General features: G+C 64.7%; 1 protein-coding gene across 1 annotated transcript; it reads left to right on the top strand.

Moving 5' to 3' along the window:
• Nucleotides 1-732: 732 nt before the first annotated feature.
• On the top strand, nt 733-21609 carry LOC309891124 (nephrin-like; the record flags this gene model as incomplete). Its single annotated transcript, XM_082785514.1, has 11 exons — nt 733-766; nt 1878-2057; nt 3067-3183; nt 3812-3940; nt 5512-5596; nt 6991-7094; nt 9004-9125; nt 10930-11182; nt 15323-15480; nt 19511-19649; nt 21485-21609. Coding segments are annotated over 11 exons (1446 nt in total), but the record flags the coding sequence as incomplete, so codon positions are not given.
• Nucleotides 21610-22121: the final 512 nt, after the last annotated feature.

The following is a 22121-nucleotide window of genomic DNA, read 5'->3' as shown; positions in this document are numbered from 1 at the left end:
GGGGCTGGGGGTCACTTAGGGGCATTTGGGGGGATTTAGGGGGATTTTGGGGGAATTTGGAGGCATTTGGGGGATTTAGGGGAAATTGGGGGGAATTTGGGGCACTTAGGAGGGATTTTGGGGGGATTTGGGGGGATTTAGGGGGAATTTGGGGTAATTTTATGGGGGATTTTTGATGGTGAGGTTTAGGGGGGGGTTGGGGAAAGGTTTTGGGGTGATTTGGGGTGATTTTGGGGGTGATTGAGGTGAATCGAGGGGGATTGGGGTTATTTGGGAACATTTTAGGGGATTTGGGGGGAATTTGGGGAGGGAGGGACGGATTTGGGGTGAATTGGGGGGGATTTGGGGTCAGTTTAGGGGATTTGGAAGGAGATTGGGGAGGGAGATTGGTTTTGGGGTGATTTGGAGGGATTTGGGGTGGGGGGAATTTGGGGGCATTTTAGGGGATTTGGGGGAATTTGGAGACGGATTTGGGGGGATTTGGGGCAATTCTGGGTCTTTTGGGGTCATTTGGGGGATTTGGGGGGGATTTGGGGGGTCTGGAAGGGGTTGGGGGGCTGTGGGGGGGCTGTGGTGCGAATCGGGGGGGATTTGGGCAAATTTGGGTTTGTTTGGGGGGATTTTGCGGGGGGAATTGGGGGTGGGGAGGGGTGGGGGAGGATTTTGGGGTGAATTGGGGCGATTTTGGGGGCGGCCCCCCCAGGAGGTCCCTGACCCGGGGGGGGGCTGCAGCTGCTGCTGGCCCTGCTGCTGGCCGGGGTCAAAGGTGAGGGGTCACGGGGGGGTTATGGGGTCATGGGGGGGGTTATGGGGTCATGGGGGGGTTATGGGGTCACGGGGGGGTTATGGGGTCACGGGGGGGTTATGGGGTCGTGGGGGGGTTATGGGGTCATGGGGGGGTCATGGGGTCACGGGGGGGTCATGGGGTCATGGGGGGGTTATGGGGTCACATGGGGTCACGGGATCATGGGGTCACCTGGGGGTAATGGGGTCACGGGGGGGTTATGGGGTCACGGGGGGTCATGGGGTCATGGGGGGGTAATGGGGTTGTTGGGGGTTATGGGGTCATGGGGGGTCATGGGGTCATGGGGGGTCATGGGGGATAAAGGGGGGTTATGGGGTGGCCGGGGGGGGTTATGGGGTCATGGGGGGGTTATGGGGTCATGGGGGGTTATGGGGTCATGGGGGGTCATGGGGGATAAAGGGGGGTTATGGGGTGGCCGGGGGGGGTTATGGGGTCATGGGGGGGTTATGGGGTCATGGGGGGTCATGGGGTCACGGGGGGGTTATGGGGTCAAAGGGGGGTCATGGGGTCAAAGGGGGGTGGGGGGGCATGGGGGATAAAGGGGGGTTATGGGGGGGCCAGGGGGGTTATGGGGTCGTGGGGGGGTTGTGGGGTCATGGGGTCACGGGGTCACATGGGGGTAATGGGGTTGTGGGGGGCTTATGGGGTCATGGGGGTCATGGGGTCACATGGGGGTCATGGGGTCACATGAGGTCACAGGGTCACATAGTGTCATGGGGTCATGGGGTCACAGGGGGGTAATGGGGTCATGGGGGGGTTATGGGGTCACACAGGGGTCATGGGGTCATGGGGTCACATAGGGTCATGAGGTCACATGGGGTCACGGGGTCACATGGGGTCATGGGTTCACGTGGGGGTAATGGGGTCATGTGAGGGTAATGGGGTCATGTGGGGGTCATGGGGTCACATGAGGTCACGGGGTCACATGGGGTCATGGGGTCACGTGGGGTCACGGGGTCACGTGTGGGTCCGGGATCACAGCGGGTGGGGTCTCCCCGGGGGCGGGGCCACCTCCTGGAGGCACACGGAAGGGGCGTGGCCTCCCTTTAGCCCCGCCCCCTTCTCCCCGCAGCGGCCCCGCCCTTCGTGGAGGAGCCGTCCAATGGGAGCGCGGTGCTGGGGACGGAGGCGGAGCTTCGCTGCGCCGTGCGGGGGGGCGGGGCCGTGCAGTGGGCGAGGGGCGGGCTCCTGCTGGGGGCCCCGCCCGGCCCCGCCCACCCCCGCTACCGATTGGTCGGAGACCCCCGGAAAGGTGGGAGGGGGCGGGGCTTCGGGGATGGAGGGGGCGGGGCTAAAAAGGGGCGGGGTTAAACAGGAAAAGGGGGTGGAGTGGTGGGGGTGGGGCTTGAGGGAGGGTGGGGGCGGGGCTAAGGGAGGGTGGGTGGGGCTAAATTGGAAGGGGCGGGGCTTCCTGTAAAGGGGGCGGGGCTAAAGGGGAAATGGGCGGGGCTAGAGAGGTGGGGGGAGGGCAGGGTGAATGGGGGCGGGGCTAAAGGAAAGGGGCGTGGCTAAGGTGATCGAGGGGGTGGGGCTAAACGGGGGGTCCAGAAGGGGGCGGGGCTAAATGGAGAAAGGGGGCGGGGTTTAGGGGAAAGGGGGCGGGGCTAGAGATGGGTGGTGGGGCAGGGCAAAAGGGGGTGGGGCTGAAAGTGGCAAAGGGGCGGGGCTAAAAGGTGAGGGCGGGGCTACGGGACAAAGGGGAGGGGCTTAAGAGGGTGGGGCCAGAGGGGGCGGGGCTAAATGTGGAAAGGGGCGGGGCTAAATGGGAAAAGGGGTGGGGCTAGAGAAGGAGCGACGAGGCAGGGCAAATGGGGGCGGGGTTTAATGCGCCAAGGGGGCGGGGCTAAAGGGAAGGGGTGGGGCTATGGTGATCGAAGGGGTGGGGCTAAAGAGAGTGAGTCGGGGGCGGGGCTAAATTTGGAAATGGGCGGGGCTAAATAGGAAAAGGGGTGGGGCTAGAGAAGGGGCATTGGGGCAGGGCAAATGGGGGCGGGGCTGAAAGTGGCAAAGGGGCGGGGCTAAAAGGTGAGGGCGGGGCTAAGATGGGCGAGGGGCGGGGCTAAAGAGGGCGTGGCTTGAGGGGCGGGGATAAATGCAAAGGGGGCGGGGTTACAGAGGAAAATGGGCGGGGCAAAATTGGGAGTGGGGCAGGTATAGGGGAGAGGGGGCGGGGGCTAAGCGGAGAATGGGCGGGGCTAAAGGGGGCGTGGTGCTCGGGGGCGTGGCCTGAAGCCCCGCCCCCTCGCTGGCCCCGCCCCCAGGCGAGCACCACCTGCGCATCGTGGGGGTGGGGCTGGAGGACGACGACGTCTTCCAGTGCCAGGTGGGGGCGGGGAACGGAACCAGGGGGTCCCGGCCCGCACAGCTCCGAGTACTGGGTGAGGGCACTGGGAGGGACTGGGAGGCACTGGGAGGGGGTTGGGGGGGGCTGGGAGGGGATTGGGAGGGACTGGGAGGGGATTGGAGGGGATTGGGGGGGGCTGGGAGGGACTGGGAAGGAATGGGAGAGGGTTGGAGGGCACTGGGATGGCACTGGGAGGGGTTGGGAGGGGACTGGGGGGCACTGGGAGGGACTGGGAGGGGACTGGTGGGCACTGGGAGGGACTGGGAGGCACTGGCAGGGGACTGGGAGGGGACTGGGGGGCACTGGGAAGGATTGGGAGGCATTGGGAGGGACTGGGAGGGGACTGGGAGGCACTGGAGGGGACTGGTGGGCACTGGGAGGCACTGGGGAGTTACTGGGAGCAACTGGGGTGTTACTGGGAGCCACTGAGAGGTTACTGGGAGCCACTGGGGGGTTACTGGGATCCACTGGGAGCTTACTGGGAGCCACTGGGGTGTTACTGGGAGATACTGGGGGGTTACTGGGAGGCACTGGGAGGTTCCTGGGAGATACTGGGAGGGTTACTGGGAGATACTGGGAGGGTTACTGGGAGCCACTGGGGAGTTACTGGGAGCACACTGGCCGTTACTGGGGCTAACTGGGATCCCCTCCCCCCCTCCCAGTGCCCCCGGCCCCCCCCAGCCTGGAGCTGCCCCCGGGGGCGGAGCTTCCGTGGCGGGAGGGGGCGGAGCTTGAGGTGCGCTGCCGGGCGGGGGGCGCGCGGCCCCCAGCCAATCTGCTGCTGGCTTTGGGTGAGAGGGGCGGGGCTTAGCGAGGGGGGGCGTGGCCTGCGAGGGGAGGGGCTTTGGGGCTTGGGGCGGGGCTTTGGGGCTTGGGGGCGGGGCTTGGGAGCTGTGGGCGGGGCTTGGGGCCGGGGGAGGGGCTTAGGGGGGATTTGGGGAAGGGGGATTTGGGGTTATTTGGGGGGATTTGGGGAAAATTAAAATTTTTGGGGGGTGGGAGGGGGTGGGGAGGGGTCTGGGGGGTTTTGGGGGAGATTTGGGGGATTTGGGGGGATTTGGGGGGGATTCTGGAGATTTGGGGGATTTGGGGGATTTTGGGGTGGATTCTGGAGATTTGGAGGATTTGGGGGATTTTGGGGTAGTTTGGGGTCTTTTGGGGAAAATTACAGTTTTTGGAGGTGGGAGGGGTTGGGGCAGGGTTGGGGGATTTTGGGGGGATTTGGGGGAGATTTGGGAGGGATTTTGGGGGGATTTGGGGGATTTGGGGGGATTTGGGAGGTTTGGGGGTATTTGGGAGGTTTGGGGGATTTGGGGTTATTTTGGGGGATTTGGGGAAAATTTAAATTTTTGGGGGGCTGGGAGGGGGTGAGGAGGGGTCTGGGGGGGATTTTGGGGGAGATTTGGGGAATTTGGGGGGATTTTGGGGTGGATTCTAGAGATTTGGGGGATTTGGGGGATTTTGGGGTAGTTTGGGGTCTTTGGGGGAAAATTACAGTTTTTGGAGGTGGGAGGGGTTGGGGCAGGGTTGGGGGATTTTGGGGGGATTTGGGGGAGATTTGGGAGGGATTTTGGGGAGATTTGGGGGATTTGGGGGGATTTGGGAGGTTTGGGGGTATTTGGGAAGTTTGGGGGATTTGGGGTTATTTTGGGGGATTTGGGGAAATCTAAATTTTTTGGGGGGTGGAAGGGGGTGGGGCAGGTTGGGGGGGATTTTGGGTGGGATTGAGAGGATTTGGTGAGGTTTGGGGGGATTTTGGGGTGGATTCTGGAGATTTGGGAGATTTGGGGGCAGTGGGATTTTGGGGTCGTTTGGGCTCTTTTGGGGAAAATTACGTTTTGGGGAAAATTACATTTTTTGGAGGTGGGAGGGGTTGGGGCAGGGTTGGGGGGATTTGGGGGGGATTTTGGGGAGATTTGGGGGATTCGGGGGGATTTAGGGAGGATTTGGGGGGATTCTGGCAGTTTGTGGGATTTGGGCTTGTTTGGGGTTATTTTGGGAAAATTACATTTTTGGGGGGGTTGGGAGGGGGTAGGGTGAGGTTGGGGGGGATTTTGGGTGGGATTGAGTGGATTTGGGGGAATTGGGGGTGTTGGGGGAGATTTTTGGGGGGATTTAGGGGATTTTGGGGGGGTTCAATTTCAATGGTCATTTTTAGAAGTGCCTCGGGGAGGATTTGGGGTCATTTGGGCTGATTTTGGGACAGTTGGGTGGTGATTTTTTTGGGGGGGGGAGAGGTGGGGCCCATTTGGGGGAAATTTTGGGTGTTTTTGGGGTGATTTTGGGGTGAATCTGTCACGTTCTGGATGTGATGCATCCAGGGAGGGATTTTGGGGTGATTTGGGGCGATTTTGGGGTGCAGGGGGGGAGCCACTGCCCGAGGTCTCCTCGCGCGTCTTCGAGGACGACGACAACCCCAAACTGAGCTCCACCGAGGTCACTGTCCGGTGAGTACCAGTATAGACCAGTACAAACCAGTACAGACCAGTATGGACCATTATGGCCCATAATAGGCTTCTATGGTCCAGTACGGCCCAGTATGGCCCAGTATGGGTTGCTCTACACCAGTACTGGTGAGGGCAGGGCAGCATGGCCCCATCTGGCTCAGCACAGCCCAGTATATCCCAGTACAAACCCAGTATATCCCAGTACAGCCCAGTAAGGGCCCTGTCTCTTCCAGTATATCCTAGCTCAGCCCAGTATATCCCAGTAGGGCCCAGTCTGGCCCAGCCCAGTGTACCCCATCGTGGTCCAGTCTGGCCCAGTATATCCCAGTCCAATACGACCTGGCACAGCCCAGTATACCCCAGTCTGGCCCAGTATATCCCAGTGAGGCCCAGTGCAGCCCAATAGGACCTAGTAGGCCCTAGTCCCTCCCAGTTTGGCCCAGTCCCACCACTATATCCCAGCACCTCCTGTGTGGCCCAGTAGACACCATCCCATCCCAGTACCCCCTAGCCCATTCCAGTCCATCCCAGTATGGCCCAGTTTGGCCTAGTTTGGCCCAGTATGGCCTAGTAGGGCCTAGTCAGGCCTAGCAAGGCCTAGTCCCTCCCAGTTTGGCCCAGTCCCACCACTACACCCCAACACCTCCCTTTGGGGCCCAGTAGACCCCATCCCAGCCCGTCCCAGTACGTCCCAGTTTGGCCCAGTATGGCCTAGTCAGGCCTAGTTGGACCTAGTCAAACCTAATAGGCCCTAGTCGCTCCCAGTTTGTCCCAGTCCCCACCACTATACCCCAGCACCTCCCACTGGGGCCCAGTAGACCGCATCCCATCCCAGTACCCCCAGCCCATTCCAGTCCATCCCAGTATAGCCCAGTTTGGCCTAGCTTGGCCCAGTATGGCCTAGTAGGGCCTAGTCAGGCCTAGCAAGGCCTAGTCCCTCCCAGTTTGGCCCAGTCCCACCACTACGCCCCAACACCTCCCGCTGAGGCCCAGTAGACCCCATCCCAGCCCGTCCCAGTACGTCCCAGTTTGGCCCAGTATGGCCTAGTCAGGCCTAGTTGGACCTAGTAGGACCTAGTAGGCCCTAGTCGCTCCCAGTTTGTCCCAGTCCCCCCCACTACACCCCAGTACATCCCATTTTGGCCCAGTAGACCTCATCCCATCCTAGTACCCCCAGCCCATCCCAGTCCATCCCAGTATGGCCCAGTTTGGCCCAGTATGGCCTAGTCAGACCTAGTAGGGCCTAGTTGGGCCTAGCAAGGCCTAGTCCCTCCCAGTTTGCCCCAGTCTCCCCCACTACACCCCAACACCTCCCGTTGGGGCCCGGTAGACCCCAGCCCGTCCCAGCCCGTCCCAGTTTGGCCCAGTTTGGCCCAGTTTGAGGGGGGTCGCAGGGTGTCTCCGCAGCGGGGGGCCCACGGGCAGCGCCTCGTCTGCTCGGCCTCCAACGAGGCCGGCGGGGACCCGGCGGCGGCGGCCGTCACCGTCAGCGTGCTCTGTGAGTGCTCCCAGTGCTCCCAGTAACCCCCCAGTTCCTCCCAGTACCTCCCCGCCAAGCCCTCAGGAGCTCCCAGTAACCCCCAGCCCCGCCAGCCCCGGCCCCTTCAAGTTCTCGGGACTTCCCAGTCCCTCCCAGTTGCTCCCAGTACCCCTCCATCCCCTCCATTCCGTTCCCTGTGAAGACCTTGGCCATTCCCAGTCCCTCCCAGTACCTCCCAGTACCTCCCAGTACCCCTCCAACCCCCCTATTCCCCTCCCCATGAAGCCCTTGACCATTCCCAGTCTCTACCAGTCTCCCCCAGTCACCCCCGGGCCCCCCCAGTCCCTCCCTATACAGGCCCTGGGGCTCTCCCAGTGGCTCCCAGTTGATCCCAGTCCCTCCCAGTATCTCCCAGTACCCTTCCATGCCCCACATTCCCCTCCCCATGAAGCCCTCAACCATTCCCAGTCCCTCCCAGTCCCTCCCAGTCCCCCCCAGTCGCCCCTAGCCCCTCCCTGTACAGGCCCTGGGCCTCTCCCAGTGCCTCCCAGTTGATCCCCGTCCCTCCCAGTATCTCCCAGTACCCCGCCACCCTCCCAATTCCCCTCCCCATGAAGCCCTTCACCATTCCCAGTCCCTCCCAGTCCCTCCCAGTCCCCCCCATCCCCCCTCTCCCCTCCCCAGGGGGGCCCTGGGCCTCTCCCAGTGCCTCCCAGTTGATCCCAGTCCCTCCCAGTATCTCTCAGTACCCCTCCACCCCCCCAATTCCCCTCCCCATGAACTCCCCAATCCCTCCCAGTCACCCCCAGTCCCCCCCAGTACCTCCCAGTCCCCCCCAACCCCCTTCATCCCCTCCCCGGAGGGGCCCTGGGGCTCTCCCAGTCCCTCCCAGTACCTCCCAGTCCCTCCCAGTACCCCTCCACCCCCCCAATTCCCCTCCCCATGAAGCCCTTCACCATTCCCAGTCCCTCCCAGTCCCCCCCAGTCCTCCCCAGCCCCTCCTTATACAGGCCCTGGGGCTCTCCCAGTGCTTCCCAGTTGATCCCAGTCCCTCCCAGTCCCTCCCAGTACCCCTCCACCCCCCCAGTTCCCCTCCCCATGAAGCCCTCAACCATTCCCAGTCCCTCCCAGTCCCTCCCAGTCCCCCCCAGTCGCCCCTAGCCCCTCCCTGTACAGGCCCTGGGGCTCTCCCATTGGCTCCCAGTTTATCCCAGTACTTCCCAGTACCTCCCAGTACCCCTCCACCCCCCCAATTCCCCTCCCAATGAACTCCCCAAACCCTCCCAGTCCCCCTCAGTCCCCCCCAGTACCTCCCAGTCCCCCCCAACCCCCTTCATCCCCTCCCTGGAGGGGCCCTGGGGCTCTCCCAGTCCCTCCCAGTACCTCCCAGTCCCTCCCAGTACCCCTCCACCCCTCCAGTTCCCCTCCCCATGAAGCCCTTGACCATTCCCAGTCTCTCCCAGTCCCCCCCAGTCCTTCCCAGTCCCCCCCATCCCCCCCCTCCCCTCCCCGGAGGGGCCCTGGGCCTCTCCCAGTGCCTCCCAGTTGATCCCAGTACTTCCCAGTACCTCCCAGTACCCCTCCACCCCCCCAATTCCCCTCCCCATGAACTCCCCAATCCCTCCCAGTCCCTCCCAGTCCCCCCCAGTACCTCCCAGTCCCCCCCAACCCCCTTCATCCCCTCCCCGGAGGGGCCCTGGGCCTCTCCCAGTGCCTCCCAGTTGATCCCAGTACTTCCCAGTACCTCCCAGTACCCCTCCACCCCCCCAGTTCCCCTCCCCATGAAGCCCTTGACCATTCCCAGTCTCTCCCAGTCCCCCCCAGTCCCCCCCCAGTACCTCCCAGTCCCCCCCAACCCCCTTCATCCCCTCCCCGGAGGGGCCCTGGGGCTCTCCCAGTGCCTCCCAGTTGATCCCAGTGCTCCCAGTTCCGGCGGAGCCGCCCACCATCGAGGGCCTGGAGTCCCCCGAGGTGCGGGCGGGGGACACGCTGCGGCTGGCCTGCGTGGCGCGGGGGGGCAACCCCCCTCCCAGTCTGCACTGGGACAAGGTGCGGGGCAACTGGGAGCACTGGGAGCACCGGGAGGGGGAACTGGGGGCACTGGGAGGGGTGCTGGGGGGGACTGGGGTAAAGGTACGGGGGCACTGGGGGGACTGGGAGGGTGCTGGGGGCACTGGGAGGGGGAACTGGGGTACTGGGGGCCCTGGGAGGGGCACTGGGAGCACTGGGAGGGGCACTGGGGGCACTGGGAGGGGCACTGGGGGCACTGGGAGGGGCACTGGGAGCACTGGGAAGAGGAACTGCGGCACTGGGAGGGGTACTGGGGGCACTGGGAGGGGAACTGGGGGCACTGGGAGGGGAACTGGGGGCACTGGGAAGGGCGCTGGGGGCACTGGGACAAGGTGCGGGGCAACTGGGAGCACTGGGATGGTGCTGGGGACACTGGGAAGGGGAACTGGGGCACTGGGAGGGCACTGGGAGCACTGGGACAAGGTATGAGGGCACTGGGGGCACTGGGAAGGGGCACTGGGGGCACTGGGAGGGGTACTGGGGACACTGGGAGGGGCACTGGGAGCACTGGGGTGAAGGTACGGGGGCACTGGGAGCACTGGGAGGGGCACTGGGAGCACTGGGGCAAGGTATGGGGGCACTGGAAGCACTGGGAAGGATACTGGGGGCACTGGGAAGGGGAACTGGGGCACTGGGAGGGGTACTGGGGGGACTGGGAGGGGTACTGGGGGCACTGGGAGGGGAACTGGGAGCACTGGGACAAGGTACAGGGCAACTGGGAGCACTGGGAGGGTACTGGGGGCACTGGGAGGGGGCATTGGGAGCACTGGGAGCACCGGGATGGGGAACTGGGGGTACTGGGAGGGGGCTGGGGGCACTGGGATGTGGAACTGGGAGCACTGGGACAAGTTATGTGGGCACTGGGAGCACTGGGAGGGGTACTGGGGGCACTGGGAAGGGCGCTGGGAGCACTGGGACAAGGTATGGGGGCACTGGGAGCACTGGGAGGGGTACTGGGGGCACTGGGACAAGGTATGGGGTAACTGGGAGAACTGGGAGGGGAACTGGGGGGACTGGGAGGCGTACTGGGGGCACTGGGACAAGGTATGGGGGCACTGGGAGGACTGGGAGGGTACACTGGGGGCACTGGGAGCACTGGGAGGGGGGACTGGGAGCACTGGGACAGGGTGCTGGGGCACTGGGAGGCACTGGGAGGGGCACTGGGGGCACTGGGAGGGGGGACTGGGAATACTGGGAGGGTACTGGGAGGTCACTGGTCATACTGGGAGGTCTTACTGGTCATACTGGTGTTCCCATGTCCCCAGGACGGGACTTCATGGGTGGCCAAGCGCCCTGGGGGCTGTTATACTGGGAGCACTGGGAGGTTACTGGTCATACTGGGAAGTTACTGGGACGTGTCACTGGTCATACTGGGAGGTCACTGGGAGCTTACTGGTCATACTGGTCACACTGGTGTCCCCTGACCCAGGATGGGACCCCATGGGTGGCTGAGTGCCCTGGGGGCTGTTATACTGGGAGCACTGGGCGCTTACTGGTCATACTGGGAAGTTACTGGGACGGGTCACTGGTCATACTGGGAGGGTACTGGGAGGTTACTGGTCATACTGGGAGGGGACTGGTCAGGATCACTGGTCATACTGGTGTCCCCTGACCTAGAATGGGACCCCATGGGTGGCCAAGCGCCCTGGGGGCTGTTATACTGGGAGCACTGGGCGCTTACTGGTCATACTGGGAAGTTACTGGGACGTGTCACTGGTCATACTGGGAGGTCACTGGGAGCTTACTGGTCATACTGGTCACACTGGTGTCCCCCCCCCTTTAGGACGGGACCCCGCTGGCGGCCCCGTGGCAGGCGGAGCGCCCCGGGGCCCAGTCCCAGTGGTCGCACTGGGCGGTTACTGGTGGCACTGGGCCGGAGGCGCGCCCTAACTGGGAGCACTGGGAGCACTGGGAGCTGTCCCGCAGCCGGGTGACGCTGGTGGTGGCCCCGGGGGACGACGGAGCCACCGTGCGGTGTCACAGCCACAGCCCCGCCGGGGGGGGGGGCACGGCCAGCGTCACCCTGCGGGTGACCTGTGGGTAACTGGGAGGCACTGGGAGGGACTGGGAGGGACTGGGAGGGACTGGGAGGGGCTGCGATGGGGGTTTAGGGGGGGTGGGAGGGGGTTTGGGGATACTGGGAGGGAGTATGGGGGTACTGGGGTGTACTGGGGGGCACTGGGAGTACTGGGAGACCCTACTGGGAGGCACTGGTTTGTACTGGGAGAACTGGGAGGGGGCACTGGGAGGCACTGGGAGGCACTGGGAGGGACTGGGAGGGGCTGGGAGGGGCTGGGAGGGGGGTTTAGGGGGGGTGGGAGGGGGTTTGGGGATACTGGGAGGGAGTATGGGGGTACTGGGGTGTACTGGGGGGCACTGGGAGTACTGGGAGACCCTACTGGGAGGCACTGGTTTGTACTGGGAGGCACTGGGAGGGACTGGGAGGGGCTGGGAGGGGGGCTGGGGAGAGGTGGGAGGGGGTGTGGGGATACTGGGAGGGACTGGGAGGGGGGCTGGGGGTGTTTGGAGGGACTGGGGGGTACTGGGAGTGCTGGGAGACCTTACTGGGAGGCACTGGTTTGTACTGGGAGCACTGGGAGGGGGCACTGGGAGGCACTGGGAAAGCACTGGGAGGGACTGGGAGGGGCTGGGAGGGGATGGGAGGGGGGTTTAGGGGGGGTGGGAGGGGGTTTGGGGATACTGGGAGGGAGTGTGGGGGTACTGGGGTGTACTGGGGGGCACTGGGAGTACTGGGAGACCCTACTGGGAGGCACTGGTTTGTACTGGGAGAACTGGGAGGGGGTACTGGGAGGGACTGGGAGGGACTGGGAGGGATCTGGGGACACTGGGAGGCACTGGGAGGGGGTTGGGAGGGGGTCCGGGGGCACTGGGAGGCACTGGGAGGGACTGGAAGGAGGCTGGGGGCACTGGGAGTGCTGGGAGACCTTACTGGGAGGCACTGGGTTGTACTGGGATGTACTGGGAGTACTGGGAGGAGGCACTGGGAGGGGACTGGAGGCACTGGGAGGGGGCACTGGGGGTACTGGGAGGGAATATTGGGGTACTGGAGGGTGCTGGGAGGGACTGGGGGGTACTGGGAGTGCTGGGAGACCCTACTGGGAGGGACTGGTTTGTACTGGGAGCAGTGGGAGGGGGCACTGGGAGGCACTGGGAAGCACTGGGAGGGACTGGGAGGGGCTGGGAGGGGGGTTTAGGGGGGGTGGGAGGGGGTTTGGGGATACTGGGAGGGAGTGTGGGGGTACTGGGGTGTACTGGGGGGCACTGGGAGTACTGGGAGACCCTACTGGGAGGCACTGGTTTGTACTGGGAGGGACTGGGAGGGACTGGGAGGGATCTGGGGACACTGGGAGGCACTGGGAGGGGGTTGGGAGGGGGTCCGGGGGCACTGGGAGGCACTGGGAGGGACTGGAAGGAGGCTGGGGGCACTGGGAGTGCTGGGAGACCTTACTGGGAGGCACTGGGTTGTACTGGGAGCTACTGGGGATACTGGGAGCTGAGATTGGGAGCTCTGGGCTATACTGGGAGCCACTGGAGTTACTGGGAGCTGAGACTGGGATCTGTGGGCCATACTGGGAGGCACTGGGCATACTGGGATTCCACCCTGGGGTTACTGGGAGGCTGTATTGGTATCTGTGTGCCATACTGGGAGGCACTGGGCATACTGGGATTCCACCCTGCGGTTACTGGGGGGCTATATGGGGAGCTGTGTGCCATACTGGGAGCTACTGGGGATACTGGGATTCCAGCTGGGAGCCACTGGGGTTACTGGGAGCTGAGATTGGGAGCTGTAGGCTATACTGGGAGCTACTGGGGTTACTGGGATACCACCCTGGGGTTACTGGGAGGCTATATGGGGAGCTGTGGGCCATACTGGGAGCTACTGGGCATACTGGGATTCCACCTGGGAGCCACTGGGGTTACTGGGAGTTGAGATTGGGAGTTCTAGGCTATACTGGGAGCCACTGGGGTTACTGGGAGATGAGATTGGGATCTGTGTGCCATACTGGGAGCTACTGGGCATACTGGGATTCCACCTGGGAGCCACTGGGGTACTGGGGGGCTGTATTGGTATCTGTGGACCATACTGGGAGGCACTGGGCATACTGGGATTCCACCCTGGGGTTACTGGGAGGCTATATGGGGATCTGTGGGCCATACTGGGAGCTACTGGGTATACTGGGATTCCACCCTGGGGTTACTGGGAGGCTATATGGGGAGCTATGGGCCATACTGGGAGCTACTGGTCATACTGGGATTCCACCTGGGAGCCACTGGGGTTACTGGGAGCTGAGATTGGGAGCTCTGGGCTATACTGGGAGCTACTGGGGATACTGGGATTCCACTTGGGAGCTTCTGGGGTTACTGGGAGGCTATATGGGGAGCTGTAGGCCATACTGGGAGCTACTGGGCATACTGGGATTCCACCTGGGAGCCACTGGGGTTACTGGGAGCTGAGATTTGGAGTTCTAGGCTATACTGGGAGCCACTGGGCATATTGGGAACTGAGATTGGGATCTGTGTGCCATACTGGGAGGCACTGGGCATACTGGGATTTCACCTGGGAGCTCCTGGGGTTACTGGGAGGCTGTATTGAGATCAGTGGACCATACTGGGAGGTACTGGGCATACTGGGATTCCACCCTGGGGTTACTGGGAGGCTATATGGGGAGCTGTGTGCCATACTGGGAGCTACTGGGGATACTGGGATTCCAGCTGGGAGCCACTGGGGTTACTGGGAGCTGAGATTGGGATCTGTGGGCCATACTGGGAGGCACTGGGCATACTGGGATTCCACCCTGGGGTTACTGGGAGGCTATATGGGGAGCTGTGTGCCATACTGGGAGCTACTGGGGATACTGGGATTCCAGCTGGGAGCCACTGGGGTTACTGGGAGCTGAGATTGGGATCTGTGGGCCATACTGGGAGGCACTGGGCATACTGGGATTCCACCCTGGGGTTACTGGGAGGCTATATGGGGAGCTGTGTGCCATACTGGGAGCTACTGGGGATACTGGGATTCCAGCTGGGAGCCACTGGGGTTACTGGGAGCTGAGATTGGGAGCTGTAGGCTATACTGGAAGCTACTGGGGTTACTGGGATACCACCCTGGGGTTACTGGGGAGCTGTATGGGGAGCTGTGGGCCATACTGGGAGCTACTGGGCATACTGGGATTTCACCTGGGAGCCACTGGGGTTACTGGGAGATGAGATTGGGATCTGTGGGCCATACTGGGAGGCACTGGGCATACTGGGATTCCACTTGGGAGCTACTGGGGCTACTGGGAGGCTATATGGGGAGCTCTGGGCTATACTGGGAGGTACTGGGCATACTGGGATTCCACCATGGGAGCCTCTGGGGTTACTGGGAGCTACTGGGCATACTGGGATTCCAACCTGGGGTTACTGGGAGGCTGTATGGGGAGCTGCAGGCCATACTGGGAGCTACTGGGTATACTGGGATTCCCCTCTGGGTTCAGTGGGAGGCTATACAGGGAGCTGTGGGCCATACTGGGAGCTACTGGGCATACTGGGATTCCACCATGAGAGCCTCTGGGGTTACTGGGAGCTACTGGGCGTACTGGGATTCCACCCTGGGGTTACTGGGAGGCTGTATGGGGAGCTGCAGGCCATACTGGGAGCTACTGGGCATACTGGGATTCCACCATGGGAGCCTCTGGGGTTACTGGGAGCTACTGGGCATACTGGGATTCCACCCTGGGGTTACTGGGAGGCTATATGGGGATCTGTGGGCCATACTGGGAGCTACTGGGCTTACTGGGATTTCACCTGGAAGCCACTGGGGTTACTGGGAGCTGAGATTTGGAGTTCTAGGCTATACTGGGAGGCACTGGGCATACTGGGATTCCACCCTGGGGTTACTGGGAGGCTGTATTGGTATCTGTGGGCCATACTGGGAGCTACTGGGCATACTGGGATTTCACCTGGAAACCACTGGGGTTACTGGGAGCTGAAAATGGGAGCTCTAGGCTATACTGGGAGGTACTGGGCATACTGGGATTCCACCATGAGAGCCTCTGGGGTTACTGGGAGCTACTGGGCATACTGGGATTCCAACCTGGGGTTACTGGGAGGCTGTATGGGGAGCTGTGGGCCATACTGGGAGGCACTGGGCATACTGGGAGCCCCCCCCGCAGACCCCCCCGCGGAGGTGACGATCTCGGGGGGCTCCACGGTGGCCGAGAACGGGACCCTGGCCCTGTCGTGCACCAGTGCTCCCAGTAACCCCCCAGTAACCCTGCGCTGGTGGCTGGGGGACCGCGAGCTGGAGCCCACCGACACCACCCTCACCCAGGTGGGGCCCCCAAAATGTCCCCAAAATGTCCCCAAATGTCCCCAAATGTCCCCAAAATGTCCCTGAGGGTCTTTGGGGGGTTTTGGGGGGGGTTTTGGGGTCCCTGGGGGGCTTTTGGGGACACACTGGGGGGCCCCAAGTCCCTGGGGGGGGTCTTGGGGTGTCCTGGGGGGGTCTTTGGGGTCCCCAATGTCCCTGAGGGTCCCCAATGTCCCCTGGGGGGGGGTCTCTGGGGGGGTCTTTGGGGTCCCCAATGTCCCCTGGGTGTCCCTTTGGGGGTCTTTGGGGTCCCTTTGGGGTCCCTGGGGTACCTTTGGGGTCCCTGAGGGGTCCTGGGGGGGTCTTTGGGGTCCCCAATGTCCCTGAGGGTCCCCAATGTCCCCTGGGGGGGTCCCTTGGTGTCCCCTGGGTGTCCCCAAGGTCCCCCGGGTGTCCCTTTGGGGGTCTTTGGGGTCCCAGGGGTGTCCTTTGGGTGTCCCCTGGGGGGGTCTTTGGGGTCCTGGGGTGGTCTTTGGGGTCCCCAATGTCCCCTGGGTGTCCCCAACGCCCCCCGGGTGTCCCTTTGGGTCCCTTTGGTGCCCCTTTGGTGCCCCTGGGGTCCCTTGGGGGTCCCTGAGGGGTCCCGGGGGTGCCCCTTTGGGGTCCCCTGGGTGTCCCCATGGGGTCCCCGTGCTGATGTCCCCCCCCCCCGTGTGTAGGTGTCGGGGGGGGGCTGGGTGTCGGGGAGCAACGTGACGGGGTCTTTGGGGTCCCCAATGTCCCCTGGGTGTCCCCAAAACCCCCCAGGTGTCCCTTTGGGGGTCTTTGGGGTCCCGGAGGTGTCCCTTGGTTGTCCCCTGGGGGGGTCTTTGGGGTCCTGGGGTGGTCTTTGGGGTCCCCAATGTCCCCTGGGTGTCCCCTTGGGGGCTCTTTGGGATCCTGGGGTGGTCTTTGGGGTCCCCAATGTCCCTGAGGGTCCCCAATGTCCCCTGGGGGGGGTCTCTGGGGGGGTCTTTGGGGTCCCCAATGTCCCCTGGGTGTCCCTTTGGGGTCTTTGGGGTCCCTTTGGTGCCCCTGGGTGTCCCTTTGGGGTCTCTGAGGGGTCCTGGGGGGTCTTTGGGGTCCCCAATGTCCCTGAGGGTCCCCAATGTCCCCTGGGGGGGTCCCTTGGTGTCCCCTGGGTGTCCCTTTGGGGGTCTTTGTGGTCCCTTTGGGGTCTCAGGGGTGTCCTTTGGGTGTCCCCTGGGGGGGTCTTTGGGATCCTGGAGTGGTCTTTGGGGTCCCCAATGTCCCCTGGGTGTCCCCAACGCCCCCCAGGTGTCCCTTTGGGGATCTTTGGGGTCCCGGGGGTGTCCTTTGGGTGTCCCCTGGGGGGGTCTTTGGGGTCCTGGGGGGGGTCTTTGGGGTCCCCAGTGTCCCCTGGGTGTCCCTTTGGGGGTCTTTGGGGTCCTGGGGATGTCCTTTGGGTGTCCCCTGGGGGAGTCTTTGGGGTCCTGGGTGGGTCTTTTGGGTCCCCAATGTCCCTGAGGGTCCCCAGTGTCCCCTGGGGGGGTTCCTGGGGGGGTCTTTGGGGTCCCCAATGTCCCCTGGGTGTCCCCAATGTCCCTTGGGTGTCCCTTTGGGGGTCTTTGGTGTCCCTTTGGTGCCCCTGGGGTCCCTGAGGGGTCCCGGGGGTGCCCCTTTGGGGTCCCCAGGGTGTCCCCACGGGGTCCCCGTGCTGATGTCCCCCCCCCCCGTGTGTAGGTGGCGGGGGGGGGCTGGGTGTCGGGGAGCAACGTGACGGGGTCTTTGGGGTCCCCAATGACCCCTGGGTGTCCCCAAAGTCCCCTGGGTGCCCCTGGGGGGGCTCTTTGGGATCCTGGGGGTGTCTTTGGGGTCCCCAATGTCCCCTGGGGAGGTTCCTGGGGGGGTCTTTTGGGTCCCCAATGTCCCCTGGGTGTCCCCATGGTCCCCCGGGTGTCCCTTTGGGGATCTTTGGGGTCCTGGGGGTGTCCTTGGGGTGTCCCCTGGGGGGTTCTTTGGGATCCTGGGGGGGTCTTTGGGGTCCCCAATGTCCCCTGAGGGTCCCCAATGTCCCCTGGGGGGGTCCCTGGGTGTCCCCTGGGTGTCCCCAAGGTTCTCTGGGTGTCCCTTTGGGGTTATTTGGGGTCCCTTTGGAGCCCCTGGGGTCCCTTTGGGGACCCTGAGGGGTCCCGGGGGTGTCCTTTGGGTGTCCCCTGGGGGGGTCTTTGGGGTCCTGGGGTGGTCTTTGGGGTCCCCAATGTCCCCTGGGTGTCCCCAATGTCCCCTGGGTGTCCCCAACGCCCCCCGGGTGTCCCTTTGGGTCCCTTTGGTGCCCCTGGGGTCCCTTGGGGGTCCCTGAGGGGTCCCGGGGGTGCCCCTTTGGGGTCCCCTGGGTGTCCCCACGGGGTCCCCGTGCTGATGTCCCCCCCCCCCCGTGTGTAGGTGTCGGGGGGGGGCTGGGTGTCGGGGAGCAACGTGACGGGGTCTTTGGGGTCCCCAATGACCCCTGGGTGTCCCCAAAGTCCCCTGGGTGCCCCTGGGGGGGCTCTTTGGGATCCTGGGGGGGTCTTTGGGGTCCCCAGTGTCCCCTGGGTGTCCCCAATGTCCCCTGGGGGGGGTCTCTGGGGGGGTCTTCGGGGTCCCCAATGTCCCCTGGGTGTCCCTTTGGGGATCTTTGGGGTCCCGGGGGTGTCCTTTGGATGTCCCCTGGGGGGGTGTTGGGGGGATCTTTGGTGTCCCCAATGTCCCCTGAGGGTCCCCAATGTCCCCTGGGGGGGTTCCTGGGGGGGTCTTTGGGGTCCCCAATGTCCCCTGGGTGTCCCCAAGGTCCCTTGGGTGTCCTCTTGGGTGTCTTTGGGGTCCCTTTGGGGTCTCGGGGGTGTCCTTTGGGTGTCCCCTGGGGGGCTCTTTGGGATCCTGGAGGGGTCTTTGGGGTCCCCAATGTCCCCTGAGGGTCCCCAATGTCCCCTGGGGGGGTCCCTGGGGGGGTCTTTGGGGTCCCTGATGTCTCCTGGGTGTCCCCAATGTCCCTTGGGTGTCCCTTTGGGGGTCTTTGGGGTCCCGGGGGTGTCCTTTGGGTGTCCCCTGGGGGGGTCTTTGGGGTCCTGGGGTGGTCTTTGGGGTCCCCAATGTCCCCTGAGGGTCCCCAATGTCCCCTGGGGGGGTCCCTGGGGGGGTCTTTTGGGTCTCCAATGTCCCCTGGGTGTCCCCAACGCCCCCCAGGTGTCCCTTTGGGGATCTTTGGGGTCCCGGGGGTGTCCTTTGGGTGTCCCCTGGGGGGGTCTTGGGGGGATCTTTGGTGTCCCCAATGTCCCCTGAGGGTCCCCAATGTCCCCTGGGGGGGGTCCCTGGGGGGGTCTTTGGGGTCCCTGACATCTCCTGGGTGTCCCCAAGGTCCCCTGGGTGTCCCTTTGGGGGTCTTTGGGGTCCTGGGGGTGTCTTTGGGGTCCCCAATGTCCCCTGGGGGGGTTCCTGGGGGGGTCTTCGGGGTCCCCAATGTCCCCTGGGTATCCCCAAGGTCCCCTGGGTGTCCCTTTGGGGGTCTTTGGGGTCCCAGGGGTGTCCTTTGGGTGTCCCCTGGGGGGGTCTTTGGGGTCCTGGGGTGGTCTTTGGGGTCCCCAATGTCCCCTGAGGGTCCCCAATGTCCCCTGGGGGGGTTCCTGGGGGGGTCTTTGGGGTCCCCAATGTCCCCTGGGTGTCCCCAAGGTCCCTTGGGTGTCCTCTTGGGTGTCTTTGGGGTCCCTTTGGGGTCTCGGGGGTGTCCTTTGGGTGTCCCCTGGGGGGCTCTTTGGGATCCTGGAGGGGTCTTTTGGGTCCCCAATGTCCCTGAGGGTCCCCAGTGTCCCCTGGGGGGGTTCCTGGGGGGGTCTTTTGGGTCCCCAATGTCCCCTGGGTGTCCCCAATGTCCCTTGGGTGTCCCTTTGGGGGTCTTTGGTGTCCCTTTGGAGCCCCCTGGGGTCCCTGAGGGGTCCCGGGGGTGCCCCTTTGGGGTCCCCTGGGTGTCCCCGTGGGGTCCCCGTGCTGATGTCCCCCCCCCCCCGATGTGCAGGTGTCGGGGGGGGGCTGGGTGTCGGGGAGCAATGTGACACTGCAGGGACAGCGGGGGGACCACGGCCGCCCCCTGCGCTGCGAGGCCCTGGGGCCGGGGCTGGGCACCCGCAGCGCCACCCTGCTGCTGGCCGTCACCCGTGGGTGCTGGGGGGGGGCGGGGGAGGGTGGGGGAGGGGGTGGGAGGGGTGGGGGAGGGGGTGGGAGGGGATTGGGGGGGATTGGGAGGGACTGGGAGGGGGTATGGGGGCATTGGGGGGGGATGGGAGGGGACTGGGTGGGATTGGGGGCACTGGGAGGGGACTGGGGGGAACTGGGAGGTAACTGGGAGGGGGTATGGGGGCATTGGGGGGCACTGGGAAGGGACTGGGAGAGGATTGGGGGGGATTGGGGGGGACTAGGAGGGACTGGGTGCCACTGGGAAGGGACTGGGAGGTAACTGGGAGGGGACTGGGAAAGGATTGGGGGGCACTGGGAGGGGGTGGGGGGCACTGGGAGGGGATTGGGGGAGATTGGGGGGGGACTGGGAGGGACTGGGAGGGGGTATGGGGACATTGAGGGGCACTGGGAGGGATTGGGAGGGGACTGGGAGGGAGTGGGGGGCACTGGGAGGGGGTGGGAGGGCATGGGGGGCACTGGGAGGGACTGGGGGGAACTGGGAGGTAACTGGGAGGGGCTATGGGGGCACTGGGAGGGACTGGGAGGGGGTGAGGGGGCATTAGGGGGCACTGGGAGGGGACTGGGAGGGGACTGGGGGCACTGGGAGGTAAATGGGAGGGGGTGGGGGGGGCATTGGGGGGCACTGGGAGGGGACTGGGAGGGACTGGGAGGGACTAGGAGGGGACTGGGAGAGGATTGGGGCGGGATTGGGGGCACTGGGAGGGGATTGGGGGGCACTGGGAGGGACTGGGAGGGACTGGGAGGGGACTGGGAGAGGATTGGGGCGGGATTGGGGGCACTGGGAGGGGATTGGGGGGCACTGGGAGGGACTGGGAGGGGGTTGTGGGGGCATTGGCAGGCCTGGGAGGGGACTGGGGGGCACTGGGAGGTAACTGGGAGGGGGTATGGGGGCATTGGGGGGCACTGGGAAGGAACTGGGAAGGACTGGGATGTAACTGGGGTGAATGGGAGGTGACTGGGAGTCACTGGGAGGGGTGGGGGGCACTGGGAGGGGACTGGGGGGGATTGGGAAGGAAAATGGGGTAGATTGGGGGGATTGGGGGCACTGGGAGGAGGATTGGGGGGGACTGGGAGGGACTGGGGGGGGTGTGGGGGCATTGGGGGGGCACAGGGAAGGGACTGGGAGTGACTGGGAGAGGATTGGGGGGGATTGGAAGGGGATTGGGGGGGATTATGGGGGGTTGGTGGGGACTGGGAGGGGATTGGGGAGGGATTGGGGGGGGACTGGGAGGGGATTGGGGGGCACTGGGAGAGACTGGGAGGGGGTATGGGGGCATTGGGGGGCACTGGGAGGGACTGGGGGCACTGGGAGGTAACTGGGAGGGGGTATGGGGGCACTGGGAGGGACTGGGAGGGGGTGAGGGGGTATTGGGGGACACTGGGAGGGGACTGGGGGGCACTGGGAGGTAACTGGGAGGGGGTATGGGGGCATTGGGGGGCACTGGGACGGGACTGGGAGGGACTGGGAGAGGATTGGGGGGGGATTGGGGGCACTGGGAGGGGACTGGGGGGCACTGGGAGGACTGGGAGGGGGTATGGGGGCACTGGGAGGCACTGGGAGGGGACTGGGAGAGGATTGGGAGACACTGGGAGGGGACTGGGGTATACTGGGAGAGACTGGGAGGCACTGGTGGGAACTGGGAGGCACTGGGAGAGGGTTGGGGGGCTCACTGGGAGCGCCCAACTGGGCCGTACTGGGCGTGCACTGGGCGGGGCGGGCGTGTCCATTGGTGGGCGTGTCCCTGAGGGGGCGTGTCCCTGAGGGGGGCGTGTCCCGGTGTGGCCCCGCCCCCAGACCCGCCCCAGGAGGTGTGGCTCGAGGCCCCGCCCCCCAACGCCTCGTTCCCCGCCGGGACCCGCCTGCGGCTGCTCTGCCACGCCCGGGGGGGGCACCCCAGCCCCCGCCTCACCTGGCTGAGGGTGAGACCCCCCCCCTGGGGACACCCCCCTGGGGACACCCCCACTGGGACCCCCCCCTTGGGACCCCCTCATTGGGACACCCCCATTGGGACCCCTCACTGGGACACCCCCTTAGGGACACCCCCACTGGGACCCCCCCCTGGGGACACCCCACTGGGAACCCCCCTATTGGGACCCCCCCCCATTGGGACCCCCCCCATTGGGACCCCCTCACTGGGACACCCTCACTGGGACCCCCCCCTGGGGACACCCCCACTGGGACCCCCCCCTTGGGACCCCCTCACTGGGACCCCCCCACTGGGACCCCCCCATTGGGACCCCCCCATTGGGACCTTCCCATTAAGACCCCCCGGGACCCCCCCGGGGACACCCCCACTGGGACCCCCCTTAGGGACACCCCCTTATTGGGACCCCCCCTTATTGGGACCCCCCCTTATTGGGACCCCCCCATTGGGACCTTCCCATTAAGACCCCCCCCCCGGGACCCCCCCCTATTGGGTCCCCCCCATTAA

Source organism: Aythya marila, assembly GCF_965140915.1.
Source record: "Aythya marila genome assembly, contig: HAP1_HAP1_SCAFFOLD_868, whole genome shotgun sequence".
Taxonomy (NCBI): domain Eukaryota; kingdom Metazoa; phylum Chordata; class Aves; order Anseriformes; family Anatidae; genus Aythya; species Aythya marila.
The sequence above is the reverse complement of the archived record's forward strand: the minus strand, read 5'-3'. Positions and strand labels throughout refer to the sequence as shown.